At 43.5% G+C, this 24,104-nt stretch overlaps 1 protein-coding gene and 1 long non-coding RNA gene across 2 annotated transcripts; both read right to left on the reverse strand.

Moving 5' to 3' along the window:
* Nucleotides 1-6,551: 6,551 nt before the first annotated feature.
* LOC116732575 (uncharacterized) lies at nt 6,552-18,916 on the reverse strand. The gene is made up of 19 exons (XM_032582853.1): nt 18,784-18,916; nt 17,201-17,272; nt 16,931-17,028; nt 16,137-16,343; nt 15,834-15,896; nt 12,710-12,803; nt 12,474-12,603; nt 11,713-11,974; nt 10,800-10,956; nt 10,619-10,706; nt 10,463-10,525; nt 10,116-10,312; nt 9,906-10,040; nt 9,632-9,819; nt 9,392-9,543; nt 8,464-8,709; nt 8,214-8,376; nt 8,014-8,097; nt 6,552-7,487 (listed from the first exon to the last, which is right to left on the reverse strand). The coding sequence occupies exons 2-18, from the start codon at nt 17,247-17,249 to the stop codon at nt 8,014-8,016; spliced, it is 2,376 nt and encodes a 791-aa protein (XP_032438744.1). The 5' UTR covers nt 17,250-17,272; nt 18,784-18,916; the 3' UTR covers nt 6,552-7,487.
* Nucleotides 18,917-20,757: 1,841 nt separating this feature from the next.
* On the reverse strand, nt 20,758-22,184 carry LOC116732661 (uncharacterized). The gene is made up of 3 exons (XR_004341827.1): nt 22,089-22,184; nt 21,889-21,972; nt 20,758-21,395 (listed from the first exon to the last, which is right to left on the reverse strand). It is a non-coding gene; the product is annotated as an uncharacterized LOC116732661 (long non-coding RNA).
* Between the last annotated feature and the right edge of the window lie 1,920 nt (nt 22,185-24,104).

Below are 24,104 nucleotides of genomic sequence, written 5' to 3' on the forward strand. Positions count from 1 at the left end.
TTGTTGTTTTTGTTGTTTTTGCTGTTTTTGTTGTTTTTGTTGTTTTTGCTGTTTTTGTTGTTTGTGTTGTTTTTGCCTCTCCTTGGGCTGCCACCTTATCTTGGTGGAGGGTTTAAGGGCCCCAATGATCCTAGGAGCTATGCTGTCTGGGGCTTCATGCCCCTGGTAGGGTCACCCAAGGCAGACAGGTCCTAGGTGAGGGACCAGACAAAGTGCAGCCCGAAGACCCCAATGATGATTAAAAACATTGGACTTCGTGTTCCCTCGCCCGGACGCGGGTCACCGGGGCCCCACTCTGGAGCTAGGCCTGGAGGGGGGGCACAATGGCGAGCGCCTGGTGGCCGGGCTTTTACCCATGGAGCCCGGACGGGCTCAGCCCAAAGAGGAAACATGGGCCCCCCCTCCCATGGGCCCACCACCCGTGGGAGGGGCCAAAGGGGTCGGGTGCACTGTGTGATGGGTGATGGCCAAGGGAGGGAACCCTGGCGGTCCGATCCTCGGTCGCAGAAGCTCTTGGGACGTGGAATGTCACCTCTCTGGTGGGGAAGGAGCCGGAGCTAGTGCGTGAGGTCGAGAGGTTCTGGCTAGAAATAGTCGGTCTCACCTCGACGCACGGCTCTGGTTCTGGAACCAGCCTCCTTGAGAAGGGCTGGACATACTTCCACTCTGGAGTTGCCCAAGGTGAGAGGCGTCGGGCAGGAGTGGGCATACTTGTTGCTCCCCATCTCGGCGCCTGTACATTGGGGTTTACCCCGGTGAACGAGAGGGTAGCCTCCCTCCGCCTACGGGTGGGGGGACGGGTTCTGACTGTCGTTTGTGCTTACGGGCCGAACGACAGTTCAGATTGCCCACCCTTTTTGGAGTCCTTAGAGGGGGTACTGGAGAGTGCTCCTCCTGGGGACTCCCTTGTTCTGCTGGGGGACTTCAACGCTCACGTGGGCAATGACAGTGAGACCTGGAGGGGCGTCGTTGGGAGGAACGACCCGCCCGATCTGAACTCGAGCGGTGTTCTGTTGTTGGACTTCTGTGCTTGTCATGGATTGTCCATAACGAACACCATGTTCAAGCATAAGGGTGTCCATATGTGCACTTGGCATCAGGACACCCTAGGCCGCAGTTCAATGATCGACTTTGTCATTGTTTGAATCTGGTTTGAATCTTACATAAAGAACAGGGATTTCTTTGTTTCAATTGAAAACTTTTCATCAAAGAGGTCAAAGGTCACATGTGGGGTACCCCAAGGTTCAATCCTAGGACCCCTTTTATTCAATATTTATATGCTCCCACTAGCTCAGGTTATAACAGGAAATAATATTAGCTACCATAACTATGCAGATGACACACAGCTTTACATTACGATGTCACCAGGTGACTCAGAGCCCATCCAATCACTGAACAGATGCTTAGAACAGATAAATGTGTGGATGTGCCAAAACTTTCTCCAGCTGAACAGAAACAAAACTGAAGTTATTATTTTTGGACCTAAAGAGGAACGATCTAGAGTCAATGCACAGCTTCAGTTATTACAACTGAAAACTAGCGATCAGGCCCGAAACCTGGGAGTAGTGATGGACTCTGACCTGAACCTCCAGAGCCACATAAAGACAGTTACAAAGTCGGCCTTCTATCACCTGAAGAACATTTCCAGGATTAAAGGACTAATGTCTCAGCCAGATCTAGAGAAACTCGTCCATGCGTTCATCTTCAGTCGTATTGATTATTGCAACAGCGTCTTCACAGGTCTGTCCAACAAATTAATCAAACAGCTGCAGCTGATCCAGAATGCTGCTGCTCGCGTTCTCACTAAAACCAGGAAGATAGAGCACATAACACCAGTTCTAAAGTCCCTCCACTGGCTCCCTGTAGCTCAAAGAATAGACTTTAAAATACTGTTGTTAGTTTATAAATCACTGAACGGCTTAGCACCACAATACATTAAAGATCTGCTTTTATTGTATCAACCTTCCAGACCTCTCAGGTCTTCCGGTTCTGGTCTGCTCTGCATCCCCAGAACCAGAACCAAACGAGGAGAAGCAGCTTTCAGCATCTATGCACCACGAATTTGGAACAAACTTCCAGAAAACTGTAAAACAGCTGAAACACTGACTTCTTTTAAATCTCAACTGAAAACCCACCTGTTTAGAATTGTATTTGAAATGTAATCAATTACAAATTTATTGATGTAACTTGACTTAATGATTGATTCTATATTGCATTGTGATTCTGTGTTTGTTATGATGTAAAGCACTTTGAAATGCCTTGCTGCTGAAATGTGCTATACAAATAAAATTTGATTGATTGATTGATTGATTGTTTCATCAGATCTGCGGCCGTATGTCTTGGACACTCGGGTGAAGAGAGGTGCGGAGCTGTCCACTGACCACTACCTGGTGGTGAGTTGGCTCCGGTGGTGGGGGAGAAAGCCGGTCAGACCTGGCAGGCCCAAACGTATTGTGAGGGTCTGCTGGGAACGTCTGGCAGAATTCCTGTGAGACGGAGCTTTAACTCCCATCTCCGGCAAAACTTCGAACACGTCCCGGGGGAGGTGGGGGACATGGAGTCTGAGTGGACCATGTTCCGTGCCTCCATTGTCGAGGCGGCCGATCGGAGCTGTGGCCGCAAGGTTGTCGGTGCCTGTCGCGGCGGCAACCCTCAAACCCGTTGGTGGACACCTTTGGTGAGGGATGCCGTCAGGCTGAAGAAGGAGTCCTATCGGGCCTTTTTGGCCTGTGGGACTCCGGAAGCAGCTGATGGGTACCGGCGGGCGAAGCGGCATGCGGTTCGGGTGGTTGCTGAGGCAAAAACTCGGGCGTGGGAGGAGTTTGGAGAGGCCATGGAGAAAGACTTCCGTAGGGCTTCGAGGCAATTCTGGTCCACCATCCGGCGTCTCAGGGGGGAGAAGCAGTGCAGCACCAACACTGTTTATAGTGGGGATGGTGTGCTGCTGACCTCTACTCGGGACGTTGTGGGCCGGTGGGCAGAGTACTTCGAAGACCTCCTCAATCCCACCAACATGCCTTCCATTGAGGAAGCTGAGCCTGGGGACTCTGGGTTGGGCTCTCCAATCTCTGGGGACGAGGTCGCCGAGGTGGTTAAGAGGCTCCTCGGTGGCAAGGCTCTGGGGGTGGATGAGATCCGCCCGGAGTTCCTTAAGGCTCTGGATGTTGTAGGGTTGTGTTGGTTGACGCGACTCTGCAATATCGCATGGACATCGGGGGCAGTTCCCCTGGATTGGCAGACTGGGGTGGTGGTCCCCCTGCTCAAAAAGGGGGACCGGAGGGTGTGCTCCAATTATAGAGGGGTCACACTCTTAAGCCTCCCTGGCAAGGTCTATTCAGGGGTCCTGGAGAGGAGGGTCCGTCGGATAGTTGAACCTCGGATTCAGGAAGAGCAGTGTGGTTTTCGTCCTGGTCGTGGAACACTGGACCAGCTCTACACCCTCGGCAGGGTTCTGGAGGGTGCATGGGAGTTCGCCCAACCAGTCTACATGTGTTTTGTGGACTTGGAGAAGGCTTTCGACCGTGTCCCTCGGGGAGCCCTGTGGGGGGTTCTCCGGGAGTATGGGGTACCGGGCCCTTTGATACGGGCTGTCAGGTCCCTGTATGACCGGTGTCAGAGTCTGGTCCGCATTGCTGGCAGTAAGTCGGGCTCGTTTCCGGTGAGAGTTGGACTCCGCCAGGGCTGCCCTTTGTCACCGATTCTGTTCATCACTTTCATGGACAGAATTTCTAGGCGCAGCCAAGGTGTTGAGGGGATCCGATTTGGTGGCCTTAGGATCTCATCTCTGCTTTTTGCAGACGATGTGGTCCTTCTGGCTTCATCAGGTCGTGATCTGCAGCTCTCGCTGGAGCGGTTCGCAGCCGAGTGTGAAGCGGCTGGGATGGGGATCAGTGCCTCCAAATCCCAGGCCATGGTCTTGAGCCAGAAAAGGGTAGAGTGCCTTCTCCGGGTCAGGGGGGGTGTCCTGCCCCAAGTGGAGGAGTTCAAGTATCTCGGGATCTTGTTCACGAATGGGGGAAGAAGGGAGCGGGAGGTCGACAGGCGGATTGGCGCAGCGTCTGCCGTCAAGCGGGTGCTGTACCGGTCCGTCGTGGTGAAGAAAGAACTGAGCCAAAAAGCGAAGCTCTCTATTTACCGGTCGATCTACGTTCCCACCCTCATCTATGGTCATGAGCTTTGGGTCATGACCGAAAGAACGAGATCGCGGATACAAGCGGCCGAAATGGGTTTTCTCCGTAGGGTGGCTGGGCTCTCACTTAGAGATAGGGTGAGAAGCTCAGTCATCCGGGAGCGACTCAGAGTAGAGCCGCTGCTCCTTCACATCGAGAGGAGCCAGTTGAGGAGTTTGGGCATCTGGTCAGGATGCCTCCTGGACGCCTCCCTGGTGAGGTGTTCCGGGCACGTCCCACCGGGAGGAGGCCCCGGGGAAGACCCAGGACACGCTGGAGGGACTATGTCTCTCGGCTGGCCTGGGAACGCCTCAGGATTCCCCCGGAAGAGCTAGAAGAAGTGGCCGGGGAGAGGGAAGTCTGGGCCTCCCTTCTGAAGCTGCTACCCCCGCAACCCGACTCCGGATAAGCGGAAGAAGATGGATGGATGGATGGATGGATGGATGTTGTTTTTGTTGTTTTTGCTGTTTTTGTTGTTTTTGCAGTTTTTGTTGTTTTTGTTGTTTTTGCTTTTTGTGTTGTTTTTGTTGATTTTGCTGTTTTTGTTGTTTTTGCTGTTTGTGTTGTTTTTGTTGTTCTTGTTCTTTTTGCAGTTTTTGTTGTTTTTTTTTGTTTTTGTTGTTTTTGCTGTTTGTGTTGTTTTTGTTGTTTTTGCTGTTTTTGTTGTTTTTGTTGTTTTTGCTGTTTTTGTTGTTTTTGTTGTTTTTGCTGTTTTTGTTGTTTTTGTTGTTTTTGCTGTTTTTGTTGTTTTTGTTGTTTTTGCTGTTTTTGTTGTTTGTGTTGTTCTTGTTCTTTTTGCAGTTTTTGTTGTTTTTGTTGTTTTTGCTGTTTGTGTTGTTTTTGTTGTTCTTGTTCTTTTTGCAGTTTTTGTTGTTTTTGTTGTTTTTGTTGTTTTTGCTGTTTGTGTTGTTTTTGTTGTTTTTGTTGTTTTTGCTGTTTTTGTTGTTTTTGTTGTTTTTGCTGTTTTTGCTGTTTTTGTTGTTTTTGCTGTTTTTGCTGTTTGTGTTGTTTTTGTTGTTCTTGTTCTTTTTGCAGTTTTTGTTGTTTTTGTTGTTTTTGCTGTTTGTGTTGTTTTTGTTGTTTTTGTTGTTTTTGCTGTTTTTGTTGTTTTTGCTGTTTTTGCTGTTTGTGTTGTTTTTGTTGTTCTTGTTCTTTTTGCAGTTTTTGTTGTTTTTGTTGTTTTTGCTGTTTGTGTTGTTTTTGTTGTTTTTGCTGTTTTTGTTGTTTTTGCTGTTTTTGCTGTTTTTGTTGTTTTTGTTGTTTTTGCTGTTTTTGTTGTTTTTGCTGTTTTTGCTGTTTTTGTTGTTTTTGCTGTTTTTGTTGTTTTTGCTGTTTTTGTTGCTTTTGATGTTTTTGTTGTTTTTGCTGTTTTTGTTGTTTTTGAGGGATCACAGGGTTTTGTGTTGGCTGCAGCTCTCTGCCTCCAGATCCTGGCTCATACTGGAACTTTAAGAGGAACGAGAGACACAATCACTGCTTAAATCTTTTATTGTGCAGCGTCAAAGCCCAACATTAAACTCGTATCATACAGATTTTCATAATCAAAATCACCGTCATGTCATTTTGATGTATATATAAAAATGATTGTCTTGATTCTGATATTTCACCCATAATCTAAAGATAAGAATACATAAACTGAACATCAGAGTGTTTTAGTTTCAGAAAATAATCTCTTATTAAAGAGGTTGACCAAACATTTACCTATAAAGACTAAAACCAGAGAACTGATGATTTTGCAGTGGTCTCTTCATTTTTACGGAGCTGAAAATTACTTGGAGAAAATTGTGTTGTAAATTAGTTTTGTATATTTTCAAGTGTTTTAAGATATTAGTGCTAGAAGCAAACCAAAAATACTTATTATTTTGATATTATTTTCTTATAATCTTTTGATTATTATAAGAGATTAAATATGTGTTTTGTTGTTGCAGAGCAAAAGATCTAATTATTTTCTGTGATGCATTTATATTTTGAGATATCCATATTATTTTATCTGCTCATTTTTTAAAAATCCTTTCTTATTTCCAATATGAGGATAAAAGAATTCATCATCCATGTTTCAGGAAACAGATATCGTGTATATTCAAACTGAGAGTTTGGCACATTTACAACAAAGCAAATAAAATAATCCATAAAAACATCACAAACTTTTCGCTGTTCTAACACAGCAGGTTCTGACATCCAACTTATTTTCCCGTCTCTGCTGAGTGGAAAGTTTTTCCTCTGCAGCTCAAAATGTGATTTGAAAAGTGTTTTTGACATACTGGTTTTTGTCTAAACTCATTAAAATTATAAATGTGTCTTAATTTTTCTTGATCCTGTTTTAAGTATTTTTTGTGTAGTGGTGAAAAATAATGCAATAAATCCTTAAAAACTTTTTAAAAATTTTAATGTTTATTTGCTGATTAAAACATGAATTACAACTTTAATCACCTTCATCCAAAGTAGTTATTATAAAAACTAAAAATGTTTGATTAATAATCATCATTGCACACTTTAGTATTTTAGTGATTAGAAATAAAAAGTGCTGATCTTTATGTCGCCGCCGCACATCAGATGTCCAACATGAAAACCAAACAAGAAACAACAACAATCCATCCAAAGACTGAAGAAAAACTACAAAAGGCCAAAAGCAGAATGGGAAAAAATCATTTATTTGACCTCAAATGGCTTTTATTCTGTCTAAGTTTAGAAGAATTAAAACAAATGACCAGTTAAAGCTTGTATGTAATACAAATTGTAGCCACAAGAGGGGGAAGTGCTCCAGTTTTACATTTGTAAGAGTTAAAACTTTGCTTTAACTTTCTGAATTGAAAACTCAACTTGATAATAATTTTATAGATGTTAAAAACTGACATCAACCTACAAACGTCATGTTGGAGTTTCTGTAAATTTCAGCTTCAGAAGAAGAAAAACGGCTCAGTAACAGCCACCAATCCCTGCTAAACCTTTACTGATCATTGAGACTAGAAATGAAATCAAATTCCTCCTGATTGTAGAGCTGACTGAAACATTGAAGCTCACTGTGAACCACTGCAGCCTCATTCTGCTCTCTGTTTTCCTCTGTGCATTATGGGATGTTTCACATCTACAATGTGTTGAGCTCAGACAACGTGAGAATCAAAAAGCTTCTTTCATTGAAGACCAACTATAAACTCTGATTAGTTTAGTGTTTCACTCACTTCCCTTCACCACATTTGATTAATACAAAGAAACGCTCAGCAGTAGAACCGCTATGTGTCAGAGATTTCCTCATAACACCCGGGTCTGGATCAGAACCGGTCCACAGACTGGATCTTCATGGAGTTTGAGGTCCTTCACCTGAAAAGACAACAGGAGCAAAGTTTGAACCAGACTTCACAAACTGCTGTGGTTCAACTGGACATCAGCTTTACAAGATGATGAAAAGTTTTTCCCCTCATATTTTAATAACTCAAACATTATGTGCAAAACTCAGGAAATCTTCCTTTAAAAAGCTCAACACCAACATTTTGTCACAAAAACAAACCCTGTAAAAAGTTCAAGCTTGGTCTCTCTTCCCATCCATCAGGAACTTTGTCCATTTCTATTTCTGTCTCCATTGATGTGACGACTATCAGAGTTTGAGGTTTTCATTTTCATGATCCTGCAACCGTGTCTAAAGATCCAGCGGTGTTACCGTAAACTAGAGGACTAGTTACGACCCCTAGTGGAGAGTTCAAGCTACTGATCCACTGACCCCATCTGAGATAATCACTAAAGGATTAATGGGAAGGAACAATTATAAATGTGAATAATAATAATAATAATAATAATAATAATAATAATAATAATAATAATAATATGTCAGAATAACAGACAGTCTTACCTAGGCAGTCCAAGCCATGCTGATGAAGGCAGCAGCTCCAGACTGGGACCGGACAGATCTGCGTCTCCGAGTTCCAGCACACGTCTAGAAGTGAAGGACAGACAAGTCTGCATTTCAATGACTGTCAAAGCTGAACTTTGTCTCTCATAGTGTGTTAGCGTCAAACATCCTGAGGTGAGTGAGATTCAGAGAAGCTGCACCTTGACGCAGGTGTTCTCCTGTTTGATGCAGAGCTGCAGTTTGCAGTGCAGGTAGACCTGAGCTGAGCTCCCAGTGAACTGGAACGTGTTGAAGGAGAAGGAGTTGGAGGTTCCCTTTCCGTTTGCCTCCACGCTCACCGTCTGGTCCTCAGGGTTTGGACAACTGCTCACAAGCGTCAAATCAAACGTTGGTGGTCGGATCAGAGAGGTTAGAAAGGTCACAGAGGCTGAATATGTGCAGCGGTCTCACCCGTTCTTGATCAGGTAATGTTTACGGCTAGCGCTGGCCGATTCCTTGTCCGTCGCCCAGCAGGAGTCCATCACCACGGCAACCAGGCTTTCATCCAGGCCGTCGGCGTCCAGCTCCACCCAGATCTTCTGGTTCAGGCGAACTTCGGTGTTTGAGGCCACAGCTTGAGTTCGGTTGGCGTCGGTGTAGGCCTTCATGGTCAGAGAGTAATTCCAAAGTCCGGATGAGACAAACTGAACCACAGAGCTGCAGAGGACACACACAGCTGGCAGGAGTCTGCTTCTACTTCTGACTGCTCAAAGATTTTACTTTGCTTTCTGCATCCAGCAGGTTTGTACTGTCATATGGAGATGCTAGCTGTGGTCGTCTCCTTGGTGTTTCAGTTTTTACGTCAGCTTAACCGGAGCTTCTTTTCTTTCTAGTAGGTTTTGTTATGTCTTGGTTTTCTGCACCTGTTTTGCCTCCCATTATTTCCCCTCTGCTTCCTGCTTGTTCACAGGCCACATCCAATCACTGCCCTCGTCAACAGACGCTGTGGGCCGTCACGATGTTGCTATGACGACGGGTTCATCTCGTAGGGGAACCAAACTGCATTCAGCTCAACTTTACGCTACAGACACGTTGATGAAGGAACGACCCAAGTTACAGGAGTCTAAAAGCTTCCAACTCTTCAAAGTTATGTTTTCTATGCAATATATATCTATGATAGGACAGCGTAGCTACATCTAGTATTTCATAGAGTGTTTAAGCTTTTGGCCAAATCTGTAAAATCACTTTGACCTGAATCATAAAGAGAAAGGATTGGACTCTGTTATATCAATCTATTCCTACAGAAACTGACCAAACTATTCTGTAATGTTTTACTGAATCTTTTTCACCTGATTCTGAAACTAAAACCACAAGTTTACCTGATGGGATCAACACCCACCTGTCTTTGATCCTGAAAGCCACCGTCTGTATGTCCGGCTGGGTCTCAACGCAGGAAAACCCGATGTAGACCTGGTCTTGGCGAGTGATTCCTCCAGAGGAGAGGTTCTGTGTCATGATGGTGTTCTTGTAGATGGTTTGGCTGTTGTTGGTCTGCAAACAGAAACATTAACTCCGTACCAAAAGCTGACCTGTGAAAGTTGCCTCCACATCAAGGTCCCGAAGCAGAGCGCGAACCCACCGTGACCTCAGTCCCACAGAGGTCGGTGCTGTTGAAGCTGAAGGTCACCATGTGGGTCTGCTGGTCCATCTGACCTCTGCAGGTCGGATCATTGAGCTGTAAGTCAGAGTAGTCGATGCCTTTGTCCTCCAGGAGACACCCGACCAGAGAGAGAGAAGTAGAGCTCTGCCTGCAGACCGGCGGATCACCTGGAGGTTACAGCGTTGGTGAGGAGAGGCAGTCAGAGGGTTTCCTCCAAACATTCAGGCCTGTTCTCAGGTCACAGCTGTCCTACCCAAAGAGTTCGTCTGTCTGTACTTGGAGGCAAAAATGGCCCGACAGAAGCAGCGAGTTTCTCCTCCAGCTGTCTTCTCTCCACAGAACTCGTGATCGCTGCAGGTCCTGTCCTGACAGACGGCCCCAGGGGGCGCTGCAGAGCAGATGCATTACTGTGAAAAGCAGCAGCAGCAGATTCATGGAGCAGACGGAGGGCAGCAGGTCTTACAGCACTGAGCCTTGGACCTCCAGTCCTCCGGTGCAGCGCTGCTCTGCAGGCTGCAGGCTCTGGCGTAGGCCTCCAGGAACCGACAGCTGAGGCCGTCCAGATCCGAATAGCGGCACAAAGTGTCTGTGCAGGCGGCCATGTAGGGCTCTGGGTCCACGCCGCAGGAGGAGAAGGGCGCCTCCTTCAGGAGGCTACAGCTGCTCCACATGGAGACAATCAATGATCAATAAACGAATTCGTCTCCCATCACAGCTGACGTCACGAGGCATCAAACACCATGAAACATGAAGTTTCCCCCAGAGATCAGAGAGAAACTCAGACTAAAGGTTCTGGATCAATGTGCTCACCGTTCAGCCATCTTGGTGCAGCTGGTGGTTGTGTCAGTAGCGTCGGTGTACTGCGTCTCACAGCTAGGGGGCGACACACAACAAGGTCAGGACCGATTCCTGAGTTTACCTGCAGTCCGTCCATCCAGCAGCGGTCGGTCGGTAAGGAGGTCTGACCTGGTGGAGCCGTCCTCAGAGAGCCGCTCTTCACTCAGAGACCTGCTGGCGTTTCCACACAGACCCTGCAGATGCAGTCCATTAGAACCTGGACGGGTTCAGGACGCAGCGAGAGACAATCAGCATCAGACTGCAGGACAGCAGCGATCCTCAGGATCCAAACTCATCTGATGCTCTGTACCTTTCAGGTGGATCTGAGCCGTGGAGCCGTCAAAGAAGACAGAAGCAGAGAAGTCGGACAGGGACGCCTGGACAGTGACTCCAGTTTGGTCCTTGGAGAGCTTCACACCGTGACCCGTCTGAACCGAGCCGCTGAGGGTCAGCGGCGAGCCGTTCAGCTGCGACCCACAGAGACACAGCGGACTGTCAGAACTCAGAGGCTGAGCCACAGAAACCTGGAGGTCTGTCTGAGAAAAGGAGCTGCAGGCGAGTCTGGAGGGGCTTCGGAAGGTGGCGCCCCCTGCTGGTGAAGCAGCAGAGAGACGCTGCTTCACCTACAAACTTCAGACTACAGCGGACCTGTGACTCAGCAGCTCTGAAAAGGTTCTGTAGCATGAGGAAAGCTTTAAACACACACACACACACACACACACACACACTCACACACACACACACGCCCCTCCCCCCCCCCCACACACACACAGAATGACTGAAATAAATTATGAACCAACTGAAAAAGTTCAACTAAAACTGAATCTGACTTTTGTTTGCAGCTAAAACTCAGAAAATATTTTTTATAAGTTGTCTTTAGGATCAAAGCTGATAGAAAAAAAAGTTCAAAACTGTTTCAGTTCTTTTGGGTTCAGGAGATAAGAAACCACAAGAACTATAAAGTCTAAGATTATTTTAATCAAAACTTTTAAATTAGGAAATTTAATCATCAAATTCATTGCTAGTGTTTTTCCTGTTGTGAACATTTAAAATGATTTTATTTTAACTTCATGTCAGTCTCTTATAAGTATCAGTTTGCTCTTTAGCAGCAGAAAAAGTTGCATTTGTTTCATAAATCCAGAGGTTCCTGGGCTGGGCCCCCAGAACCCCAGGATCCAGATTACGGCCCTGCTGGAAGCCATGAAGCGTCTGCAGCGGCTCACCAGAACTCTGCCTCCTTGTTTCAGCTGGATGTCAACGGCCGATGTGAACCCGTTCAGTCGCAGCGTCACGCCGTCCAGGAAGCTCACTTCTTTACGGCGCTTCTCCTGGAAGTGGGCCAGAACCTGGAAGTCTGGGCCTGATGGGATCCTCAGCAGAGAGTACCAGCACCGGTCCTTCACAGAGTTCTGCTGGCCCTGGAAGTCCACCACAGCCGGACCCGTCACCGTGCAGACGGAGCCCAACGAGGAGGCAGAGGAGCAGCTGGTGGAGGCAGAAACAAACATCAAGACCTGTTGCTGGGGGCCATAGCCACCAGGGGGCGCTCTACTCCTCCAGCTCTCTGGATCAGTAGTCAGTATGTTACTGAGGTCTGACTGATGTGAAGGACTCAGATTTAGACCAACTGCTGTGCAGAAAGATTCATTTCAGCCTCACTGATCTCTGATCTGTTCTCCACCGTTGCTCACTTCCTGCTGCTCCTTCACAATAAAAGCTCATTTATCACTTCATGCTTCTCCTTCACAATAAAAGCTCATTTAACACTTCCTGCTGCTCCTTGAAAGTTAATGCTTGCTGTGAAAAAGACCACAGCTCCAGTGAAATTTAACTTCATGAGTCAAATTTGAAAACACATTTTTCTCTTTCCCACTTTTCAAATACAAAATCAATCAATCAATTTTATTTATAAAGCACCCTTCACAGTGCTGTTTTTAGTAGCAGGACTTTGAGCGTGTAAATAAGTAATAATGACCATATTTACACGCCGTTGCCTTGACAACGCTCCGTGGGCCCACAGCTGGTATTCTGGAGGACTGCAGACTGAGAACAGGTGAGAGTGCTGCAGGTTTTTGGATCAGAGCTGACAACGTCTCCAGGTCTGAACAGAACACCTGAGAAACGAAGGAAGAGACAGAAAACTCAGAAACTCAGTTTATCTGAGGAAAAACTGTTTCACTGAATCTCAAAGTTCAGGTTTGGATTCAGAGGTTCACTGACCTGATGACCTGCAGCCGCTCAGATCTGCGTAGGTTTGCTGGTTTGCAACACTCGGAGGGAAAACTTTGTTTCCATCCACCAGAAAATCAGGGAACTGCAGAACAACAGAGTCAGAACCACAGAGACTCAACACAGAATAAAAACTGATTTCATTAAAAATGTCTTGATAAAAACTCATTTCTTTCTTTGAGCCAAAACTTTGTTTTACTCAGCTGATTTTTACTCTAAAGAGCAAAACAGACATTTTTCCTGTCTCATGTTTCTATATGTTTTTTGTCTCATGTTTCTATGTTTTTCATGGTGTCCATTGTAATGGACATCTTGACTAAATGAACGTAGAACGTCATGAAAACTTCTATACTTTCCCCGCAGAGCTTCATGCAATAACTCATGGTCTCAACCTTTTAAACTGGATTTTGCTGTTTTGTTTATCAGTGTGCATGTCTGAATAGAGAATAAATAATATAAAATATAGCTTTGACTGTAGTGATGGCCATTGAACTTTCAGATGTATTGACATGCTATTATTTGTAGTGATGTAAACATATAACAATAGATTACACAGTTATCAAACTGCTGGCTATTTCCATGTAACCTTTATTTTTTATGAACACCTTGAAGCAGTTTCAGTTTGGATTTTACATTTCTTACAGCAGAAATGTGTTTTTCTGTGTATTATGGCCTCTTGCATCCAGTCGGCTCTGACTTTTTTCTCAGATTTTTGTGTTTACAGACTGATAATTTGATCTAGCAGGACAACAACACCCACTGATTCACTGTGAAGCTGAACTTCTCTGGATGAGACACTGAAAAACTGGGAATGCTTTACTTCTCAATTTACCATCTAATTCCTGTGGCTTATTTTCCTCATCCAATCACTGGATCAGAAATTTCTTGATGTACCGTCAGTTCAAGAAGGTTTGACAGTTTTTACTCCATCATTGAGAAAATAACAGAAAATCATTATGAAATCACAAACTGGCTATGAAATGTTCACACATGCTTCTTTCTTTGCACAGTAACACTGAATAATTAGGCGCTGTACAGCCAACACAAAGTCCTGATGTCCATTGGGATGGACATTCAACTTTAAAAAAAGTCCTACGATTTAATGAGAGGAAAAATGTTCAAAATACTTTCAAATACTATTACTGGAAACACTTAAAAATATACAGAGAAAAAATTTCTGTGCTGCTATGAACATAAAGAATATTTTTGAAGTAAAACAGAAGCTTCCTCCTCCCCGTCTGTTTTCAGTCACATGCTCGTCTGGATGACTGAAACTCACTAGTATCAACTTAAGGGTCTAAACTTTATTGTTTTTGCTTAATAATAAACCAATCTATAACAAGCATCATGTAAATAACCAATTCCCTAATATTTTTATTACACTGCTCAACAAAATAAAGGGAACACTCAAATAACACATCCTAGATCTGAATGAAAGAAATATTCTCATTGAATACTTTGTTCTGTACAAAGTTGAATGTGCTGACAACAAAATCACACAAAAATCATCAATGGAAATCAAATTTATTAACCAATGGAGGCCTGGATTTGGAGCCACACACAAAATTAAAGTGAAATAACACTACACGCTGATCCAACTTTAATGTAATGTCCTTAAAACAAGTCAAAATGAGGCTCAGTATTGTGTGTGGCCTCCACGTGCCTGTATGACCTCCCTACAACGCCTGGGCATGCTCCTGATGAGGTGGCGGATGGTCTCCTGAGGGATCTCCTCCCAGACCTGGACTACAGCATCCGCCAACTCCTGGACAGTCTGTGGTGCATCGTGACGCTGGTGGATGGAGCAAGACATGATGTCCCAGATGTGCTCAATCGGATTCAGGTCTGGGGAACGGGCTGGCCAGTCCATAGCTTCAATGCCTTCATCTTGCAGGAACTGCTGACACACTCCAGCCACATGAGGTCTAGCATTGTCCTGCATTAGGAGGAACCCAGGGCCAACCGCACCAGCATATGGTCTCACAAGGGGTCTGAGGATCTCATCTCGGTACCTAATGGCAGTCAGGCTACCTCTGGTGAGCACATGGAGGGCTGTGCGGCCCTCCAAAGAAATGCCACCCCACACCATTACTGACCCACTGCCAAACCGGTCATGCTGAAGGATGTTGCAGGCAGCAGACCGCTCTCCACGGCGTCTCCAGACTCTGTCACGTCTGTCACATGTGCTCAGTGTGAACCTGCTTTCATCTGTGAAGAGCACAAGGCGCCAGTGGCGAATTTGCCAATCCTGGTGTTCTCTGGCAAATGCCAAGCGTCCTGCACGGTGTTGGGCTGTGAGCACAACCCCCATCTGTGGACGTCAGGCCCTCATACCATCCTCATGGAGTCGGTTTCTAACCGTTTGTGCAGACACATGCACATTTGTGGCCTGCTGGAGGTCATTTTGCAGGGCTCTGGCAGTGCTCCTCCTGTTCCTTCTTGCACAAAGGCGGAGGTAGTGGTCCTGCTGCTGGGTTGTTGCCCTCCTACGGCCTCCTCCACGTCTCCTGGTGTACTGGCCTGTCTCCTGGTAGCGCCTCCAGCCTCTGGACACTACGCTGACAGACACAGCAAACCTTCTTACCACAGCTCGCATTGATGTGCCATCCTGGATGAGCTGCACTACCTGAGCCACTTGTGTGGGTTGTGGAGTCTCATGCTACCACGAGTGTGAAAGCACCACCAACATTCAAAACTGACCAAAACATCAGCCAGACAGCATAGGTACTGAGAAGTGGTCTGTGGTCCCAACTGCAGAACCACTCCTTTATTGAGTGTGTCTTGCTAATTGCCAATAATTTCCACCTGTTGTCTATTCCATTTGCACAACAGCAGGTGAAATTGATTGTCAATCAGTGTTGCTTCCTAAGTGGACAGAAGTTTGATTTACTTGGTGTTATATTGTGTTGTTTAAGTGTTCCCTTTATTTTTTTGAGCAGCGTAGTTTAATCACAGAAAAACATCATGTCCACTCCAGTGGACGTGGAGTCTAAAGGATATCTTGATAAAAACTGAAAATAATCAGGAAAATCTTCAGGTAGATGTTTAGATCTGACAATATTTAATTATTAACTCAAAGCTTTTCCTGTATTTTGTAAAAGATGTAAAGACTTACCACTGATGGGTCTGAACCCACGTAAGCACTTTGTGATCCAAAGTTTACTAGAATAAAACGGTACTAAAAAAAATACAAAAAAACAGTCAGCAGGTTTGATCCAGTCAAAAGGTTTTCACAAAAAGTCTTTGCATGAAACATAATTACATACTATAGGCGATTTAAACAATGAATACAATATAAGAACTAAACGTAAACAGCTCATACAGTTCTATCAGTTCATTCATATTCTTCCATCAATGTTTTGTGTTTAAGTCTTTTCTAAAACCAGAAAACAGATTTAAATCACTGAACAGAACTTACTGCAGAGATCATAAAGAACATGTTGCACTCCCCAGTGTTGTTAATGCTTGGCAGATTCTGGAGGATGTCTTGTTCAGTATAGTCAGGCACACTACCAAGTAAAAAGTATGTGTTCACTGTTTTAAGCATCACCAAGCAGTCTCCTCTGCCCTCAGGCTCATAAAAGCCGGTGAAACAGAGAACAAAGTTGTCACTGGTGAAGTTCAGCTGAAAAAACAGAAACACAACAAGTCAAAGAAAAACCGACCCACAAAGATTCATCAAGAAGAGAAAAGAGTCTGGAAGTCCTGAGGAATAAAACTCTACAGATCAGTTTCTGATTAAATGAGCAGAAATCCTCTGGACACCTACTTCCTGTGTTTGCTTCAAAATAAAAGCAGGCAGACTCAGAGCTCTGAAGCTGCAGAGGAAACAAACATTTAAACCAAAGAAAAGACCTGAAGTGACAAACAGCTGCTTTATTTCTAACTTTGAAAGAAAACTAAAAATATTATAAGTTTGTTGATTTTAAACCTTTAATTAGTTTTTAAATCAGATGAAAAGTTTCCTTCAGTAATGCTGAGTTAAAGTTTGGAGACCAGAGAGAAATGGAGTGTAAGGATGAAGCACCATCATCATCATCATCATCATCATCATCATCATCACCGTCATCATCATCACCATCACGTCATCATTATCATCATCATCATCATCATCATCATCGTCACCATCACCATCACCATCATCATCATCATCATCATCATGCGTCTGACTAAGCAATAATTAGTAGAGGTTCATCCAGTCATTTTACTCACATAAAGTTGTTCGTATTTCTGTCCAAAGTACGTGATGGGGCATGAGCTGATGTCCACCTCTGTGTTACTAGCAAATACTTTAAACTGTCCAGCAGCTCCTGAAACACAGAGACACATGAGATGAGAACCAGAGTCTGGCAGCAACATGACAATCTGTAGATGAATAAACCAGCATCAGTTGGTCTGTTTGGAGACCAAGATGGCAGCAGGAGCTCCGTTCCTCCATCTTCACTGACTCAGCAGAAACTGCTTCTAACTGCAGGAACTCACCTGGCAGCAACATGGCAGCAGAGAGGAAGAGGAGCAGGAGGCGGAGCATGTTGGAGGCGACCAATCAGAGAGCTGGAAAACAGAACATCATATGAAACATAAATCAGTTTTTACTTTCTGCTAAGTTTATTGTTGAAGTTTGAACGTCTCGTTTTATTTCAGTCATGAATGAATTCCTTTGAGGCAGAATCTGTTGCTGGTTTGTCTTCCTTGGAGGTGAGGAAGCCACCTGGGGCCACAGGGACACCTGCAGGGGCCACAAATGTCCTCTGTACAAACACAGGCTGTAAAGTTACTGACAACAAGGCAGATGAATCAGCAGCAGGACCGAAATGATGATATTTGTTTCAGATTTCTCCCAGAAATGTTACATTTTTAATGTTAAACCAAAACTTAAAGTGGATTAATGGCAATATCTGGCAACTTCCAACTCTTTCTGATCTGTTGCCAGATTCTGAGGCTACAAAATGATCCGGTCCTGGTTTTGATCTGTAGTGAGTCTGGTTGATCCAAACAGCAGCGCTGGTAGTGAGCTGAATCATGTCACCTCACAAAACTGCTTGTGTAACAAAGAGCCTGACACCAAACAGACGAAGCAGCTAAACTCTGGTTGGAACGACGTCCAACAGGAAGCAGCTGGCATTCAGTGCTCAGCCTGATGCCAACACAAACAGCTGGAGGCTGTGTGTGTTCTTCTGTGGTTTAGTTTGACCTTCCTAAGAAACGCACCCTGGAAAGTTTCCTGACATGGCAACAATCAATCAGCCAAATCAAATTTTATTTGTAGAGCACCTTTCAGCAACAAGGCATTTCAAAGAGCGTTACATCATAAAAACATAAAAATATAAAGTCAACAGCTTCACATTTTGCACATCAGATTATTGATCAATGTTTCATGATTATGTTTCCAAATCAGCTCTAACCAGCTGAGTTTTTAGTCTGGATTTAAAGGAACTCAGTGTTTCAGCTGTTCTGCAGTTTTCTGGTGGTTTGTTCCAGATTTGTGGTGCATAGAAGCTCAGAGAATCAAAGTCAAAGTTTCTGATTCTGTAAAGCTCTCAGGGTAACTTTACACCACAAATTTTACTCAAGTTAGAGAAGCAATAGTTCAACATATTTTTACTCAAGTAAAAGTAAAAAGTTTCCATCCAGGAAACGACTCAATTAAGAGCAGAAAAGCATTTGGTAAAAAGTAACTGATCAAAACATGAATCATATTTTAACAATTCATCATCAGATGCACCAAAATGCAAATTTATGTGGAGATTTTGTACCAAATTGAAAAAAAAATAATTTTGTAACATAGCTACAATTTGGGGAAGTAAAATTTCTCCAAATCAATTTCTGTCAACATAAAGTTTATGAAACTTTAACAAAGTTTTTGTGAAAGTTTCCTCCATCTGGAGAATTTATGGTTAAAAGCTTGTTGTGGTGGTGATTTTGCAAATAGATGGTAATAATCTTTGGTTGTTTTTCTACGTGGCTCTGTTGCTGTGAATGTTTCCTCTTTCCCCCTCAGAGAATTTGGTTTTCTGTGAGAAATGTCTCCATGGATGAGCAGAAGAGCGTCCAGCGGGTCTTACCCTCTACAGGAGGATGATGAAGGTGATGATGAAGGTGGCTCTCTGGTGACCGGAGCTGCTGGGCCGATTTGGCGTCTCTGTCCGGCGGATGCTGCTGCTTCTGTTGGTCTCTGCTGGCGTCACCGGATTAAATAAACCTGGAGACGAGGAGGGGACGGTGATGATTGGCCAAACACCTGGGACAGGTATTTGCCCCGGGCTCATTCTGTTCAGTTATTTGTACTGATGGTAAGACAGAAAGACCTGCAAAGGAATGTCACTGAACCAGAAAACTGAGCACAGCTGCAGCCATGTATTAAAACACCAGATGCTAATAACTCAGTGATTTCTCACAACATGACATTTGTTTTGGGCTTCAACTGTTTTTCCACCTTTCCTTCATGAAACCAGAGGACATTTACAGAGGATTGTCCAGTAATGGGTTATAAACCCAGTGAATCCTAAAAGGCATCATTGCCTCAAATTTACACCACAGATATGAGGAAGATGAGCTGAAGAACGAAGACAATAATAATAATAATAATTACACCTGGTAATTAACAGGTGGAGCTCCAAGGAACAGCAGATGTGACTCACAGTTTGTTGTTTGGTAACATTTCAAACTGATGCTGAACTAAAATAAGCTCAGTATGTTTTATAATGTCACTTCAGTTTCTCAGTTATTAGCTCAAATGTTTCTTCTGCCCCTGTTTAGAATCCAGTCTCTACCAGGAACGGACTGGCATACGGGGCTAACTGGGGCCTTCCCAGTGGCCCCTCCGTTGGTCGGCCAAAAGGGCGCAGCAAGCAGCATCCTTGGTTTGCAGAGTCTCAAACTGCGTCATATCAAACTCCTTCCTAACCTCACTTCCACCCAGTCAGGCAGATTTCAGCAGTGCAGTGGACCTGTAAACTGAGCGCAACAGAACCGCCGGCTGACCATGAAGAGCAGAGATCAGAAAAACAGGTCCGAACAAAAAACAGCCTCTGAGGCGAATTATTACAAACTCAACGACGGTCATGAGACAGAAAAGCCTCGTCTGGCCGTCTGTTCCTGCCAGTGAGTCATGAATTAAATCTCCATATTTCTCTCTCCAGCACAGAAGCCCGGTCTGCAGAACCAAGCTGGAGTTGGTTCCGATTCGGGAAATGACTAAAGGGCGATTCCACCCAATTTTTCACCACCTCCCGCATCTTTAATCGGCTCTAGGTTAAAAACTACAACACCTGGACTCTTCAAACCTGGACTGGATTATTCTGCTCTAATAACAGAATATTTTAATCCATGTTTGGGATTTGTGAAACCTTTAGGTGATTTGTGAAACTTCACTAAAGCTTAGATTACTATTCATACTTGTTACATGCAGGCTTTTCAAATTCAATTTGAATTCAAAACCACTTTATTAATGGGAAATGAAATGTTGGTGTAGCTCATTAATTCTTCAAAGAGTTCAAAGGTCAATGCCGCCCTGCCGGCCTGATGCGGCTCCAGCTCTCATGCAATTACACAACTTTGACCTTAAAACAGTCAGTTTCATCTAAATCCATCAAAATGATCAAATTTCAACAAAACTTTTAGTAATAAAGACTTTGATTATCTTGTCAAATAAATGCCTTTTGTAATCTAAATACATAAATATCCCACGCTGACCTGGATATTCAACATGAATAAAATACCAAATACAGACTTTTATTTTTAATGTTTATTTGCTGATGAAAACATGAATTACAACTTTAATCACCTTCATCCAAAGTAGTTATTATAAAAACTAAAAATGTTTGATTAATAATCATCATTGCACACTTTAATATTTTAGTGATTAGAAATCAAAAGTGCTGATCTTTATGTCGCCGCCGCACATCAGATGTCCAACATGAAAACCAAACAAGAAACAACAACAATCCATCCAAAGACTGAAGAAAAACTACAAAAGGCCGAAAGCAGAATGGGAAAAAAAATCATTTATTTGACCTCAAATGGCTTTTATTCTGTCTAAGTTTAGAAGAATTAAAACAAATGACCAGTTAAAGCTTGTATGTAATACAAATTGTAGCCACAAGAGGGGGAAGTGCTCCAGTTTAACATTTGTAAGAGTTAAAACTCTGCTTTAACTTTCTGAATTGAAAACTCAACTTGATAATAATTTTATAGATGTTAAAAACTGACATCAACCTACAAACGTCATGTTGGAGTTTCTGTAAATTTCAGCTTCAGAAGAAGAAAAACGGCTCAGTAACAGCCACCAATCCCTGCTAAACTTTTACTGATCATTGAGACTAGAAATGAAATCAAATTCCTCCTGATTGTAGAGCTGACTGAAACATTGAAGCTCACTGTGAACCACTGCAGCCTCATTCTGCTCTCTGTTTTCCTCTGTGCATTATGGGATGTTTCACATCTACAATGTGTTGAGCTCAGACAAGGTGAGAATCAAAAAGCTTCTTTCATTGAAGACCAACTATAAACTCTGATTAGTTTAGTGTTTCACTCACTTCCCTTCACCACATTTGATTAATACCAAAGAAACGCTCAGCAGTAGAACCGCTATGTGTCAGAGATTTCCTCATAACACCCGGGTCTGGATCAGAACCGGTCCACAGACTGGATCTTCATGGAGTTTGAGGTCCTTCACCTGAAAAGACAACAGGAGCAAAGTTTGAACCAGACTTCACAAACTGCTGTGGTTCAACTGGACATCAGCTTTACAAGATGATGAAAAGTTTTTCCCCTCGTATTTTAATAACTCAAACATTATGTGCAAAACTCAGGAAATCTTCCTTTAAAAAGCTCAACACCAACATTTTGTCACAAAAACAAACCCTGTAAAAAGTTCAAGCTTGGTCTCTCTTCCCATCCATCAGGAACTTTGTCCATTTCTATTTCTGTCTCCATTGATGTGACGACTATCAGAGTTTGAGGTTTTCATTTTCATGATCCTGCAACCGTGTCTAAAGATCCAGCGGTGTTACCGTAAACTAGACGACTAGTTACGACCCCTAGTGGAGAGTTCAAGCTACTGATCCACTGACCCCATCTGAGATAATCACTAAAGGATTAATGGGAAGGAACAATTATAAATGTGAATAATAATAATAATAATATGTCAGAATAACAGACAGTCTTACCTAGGCAGTCCAAGCCATGCTGATGAAGGCAGCAGCTCCAGACTGGGACCGGACAGATCTGCGTCTCCGAGTTCCACCACACGTCTAGAAGTGAAGGACAGACAAGTCTGCATTTCAATGACTGTCAAAGCTGAACTTAGTCTCTCATAGTGTGTTAGCGTCAAACATCCTGAGGTGAGTGAGATTCAGAGAAGCTGCACCTTGACGCAGGTGTTCTCCTGTTTGATGCAAACAGCTGGAGGCTGTGTGTGTTCTTCTGTGGTTTAGTTTGACCTTCCTAAGAAACGCACCCTGGAAAGTTTCCTGACATGGCAACAATCAATCAGCCAAATCAAATGTTATTTGTAGAGCACCTTTCAGCAACAAGGCATTTCAAAGAACGTTACATCATAAAAACATAAAAATATAAAGTCAACAGCTTTACATTTTGCACATCAGATTATTGATCAATGTTTCATGATTATGTTTTCAAATCAGCTCTAACCAGCTGAGGTTTTAGTCTGGATTTAAAGGAACTCAGTGTTTCAGCTGTTCTGCAGTTTTCTGGTGGTTTGTTCCAGATTTGTGGTGCACAGAAGCTCAGAGAATCAAAGTCAAAGTTTCTGATTCTGTAAAGCTCTCAGGGTAACTTTACACCACAAATTTTACTCAAGTTAGAGAAGCAATAGTTCAACATATTTTTACTCAAGTAAAAGTAAAAAGTTTCTGTCCAGGAAACGACTCAATTAAGAGCAGAAAAGCATTTGGTAAAAAGTAACTGATCAAAACATGAATCATATTTTAACAATTCATCATCAGATGCACCAAAATGCAAATTTATGTGGAGATTTTGGACCAAATTGAAAAACCTTTTTTTTTTGTAACATAGCTACAATTTGGGGAAGTAAAATTTCTCCAAATCAATTTCTGTCAACATAAAGTTATGAAACTTTAACAATGTTTTTCTGAAAGTTTCCTCCATCTGGAGAATTTATGGTTAAAAGCTTGTTGTGGTGGTGATTTTGCAAATAGATGGTAATAATCTTCGGTTGTTTTTCTACGTGGCTCTGTTGCTGTGAATGTTTCCTCTTTCCCCCTCAGAGAATTTGGTTTTCTGTGAGAAATGTCTCCATGGATGAGCAGAAGAGCGTCCAGCGGGTCTTACCCTCTACAGGAGGATGATGAAGGTGATGATGAAGGTGGCTCTCTGGTGACCGGAGCTGCTGGGCCGATTTGGCGTCTCCGTCCTACCTGGAGACGAGGAGGTGACGGTGATGATTGGCCAAACACCTGGGACAGGTATTTGCCCCGGGCTCATTCTGTTCAGTTATTTGTACTGATGGTAAGACAGAAACACCTGCAAAGGAATGTCACTGAACCAGGAAACTGAGCACAGCTGCAGCCATGTATTAAAACACCAGATGCTAATAACTCAGTGATTTCTCACAACATGACATTTGTTTTGGGCTTCAACTGTTTTTCCACCTTTCCTTCATGAAACCAGAGGACATTTACAGAGGATTGTCCAGTAATGGGTTATAAAACCAGTGAATCCTAAATGGCATCATTGCCTCAAATTTACACCACAGATATGAGGAAGATGAGCTGAAGAACGAAGACAATAATAATAATAATATAATTACACCTGGTAATTAACAGGTGGAGCTCCAAGGAACAGCAGATGTGACTCACAGTTTGTTGTTTGGTAACATTTCAAACTGATGCTGAACTAAAATGACCTCAGTATGTTTTATAATGTCACTTCAGTTTCTCAGTTATTAGCTCAAATGTTTCTTCTGCCCCAGTTTAGAATCCAGTCTCTACCAGGAACGGACTGGCATACGGGGCTAACTGGGGCCTTCCCAGTGGCCCCTCCGTTGGTGGTTTTTAAGTGGCTCTGTTGCTGTGAATGTTTCCTCTTTGCCCCTCAGAGAATTTGGTTTTCCACCTAATTTTTCACTGCAGTTCGGCATCTTTAATTCGACTCTAGAATAAAAAGTACAACAACTTCATACCTGGACTAGATCATTCTGGTCTAATAGCAGAATATTTAAAACCATGTTTTAAACATGAAGTTTCACAAATCATCTTTGTGATTTGTGAAACTTTTATCTGATTTGTGAAACTTCAATAATGGTTGATTTTACCACTTGTTTTTATCTTAGTCATAGTATAACTGCTCCAATTCCAAAACTACCACACATAGACTCTTCAAACCTAAATTAAATTATTTTCAA

The sequence above is a fragment of the Xiphophorus hellerii genome, chromosome 14 (genome assembly GCF_003331165.1).
Source record: "Xiphophorus hellerii strain 12219 chromosome 14, Xiphophorus_hellerii-4.1, whole genome shotgun sequence".
NCBI classification, from domain to species: Eukaryota; Metazoa; Chordata; class Actinopteri; order Cyprinodontiformes; family Poeciliidae; genus Xiphophorus; species Xiphophorus hellerii.

Excerpts from the sequence above, each read along its gene's own strand:
- LOC116732575 (XM_032582853.1), bottom strand. The coding sequence starts at position 17,249 with ATGCTCCGCCTCCTGCTCCTCTTCCTCTCTGCTGCCATGTTGCTGCCA. Across the intron at positions 12,604-12,709 it reads GAGCGGCTGCAGGTCATCAG|GTGTTCTGTTCAGACCTGGA; the intron begins GTCAGTGAACCT and ends TTCGTTTCTCAG. Across the intron at positions 10,526-10,618 it reads TCTGAGGACGGCTCCACCAG|CTGTGAGACGCAGTACACCG; the intron begins GTCAGACCTCCT and ends GTCGCCCCCTAG.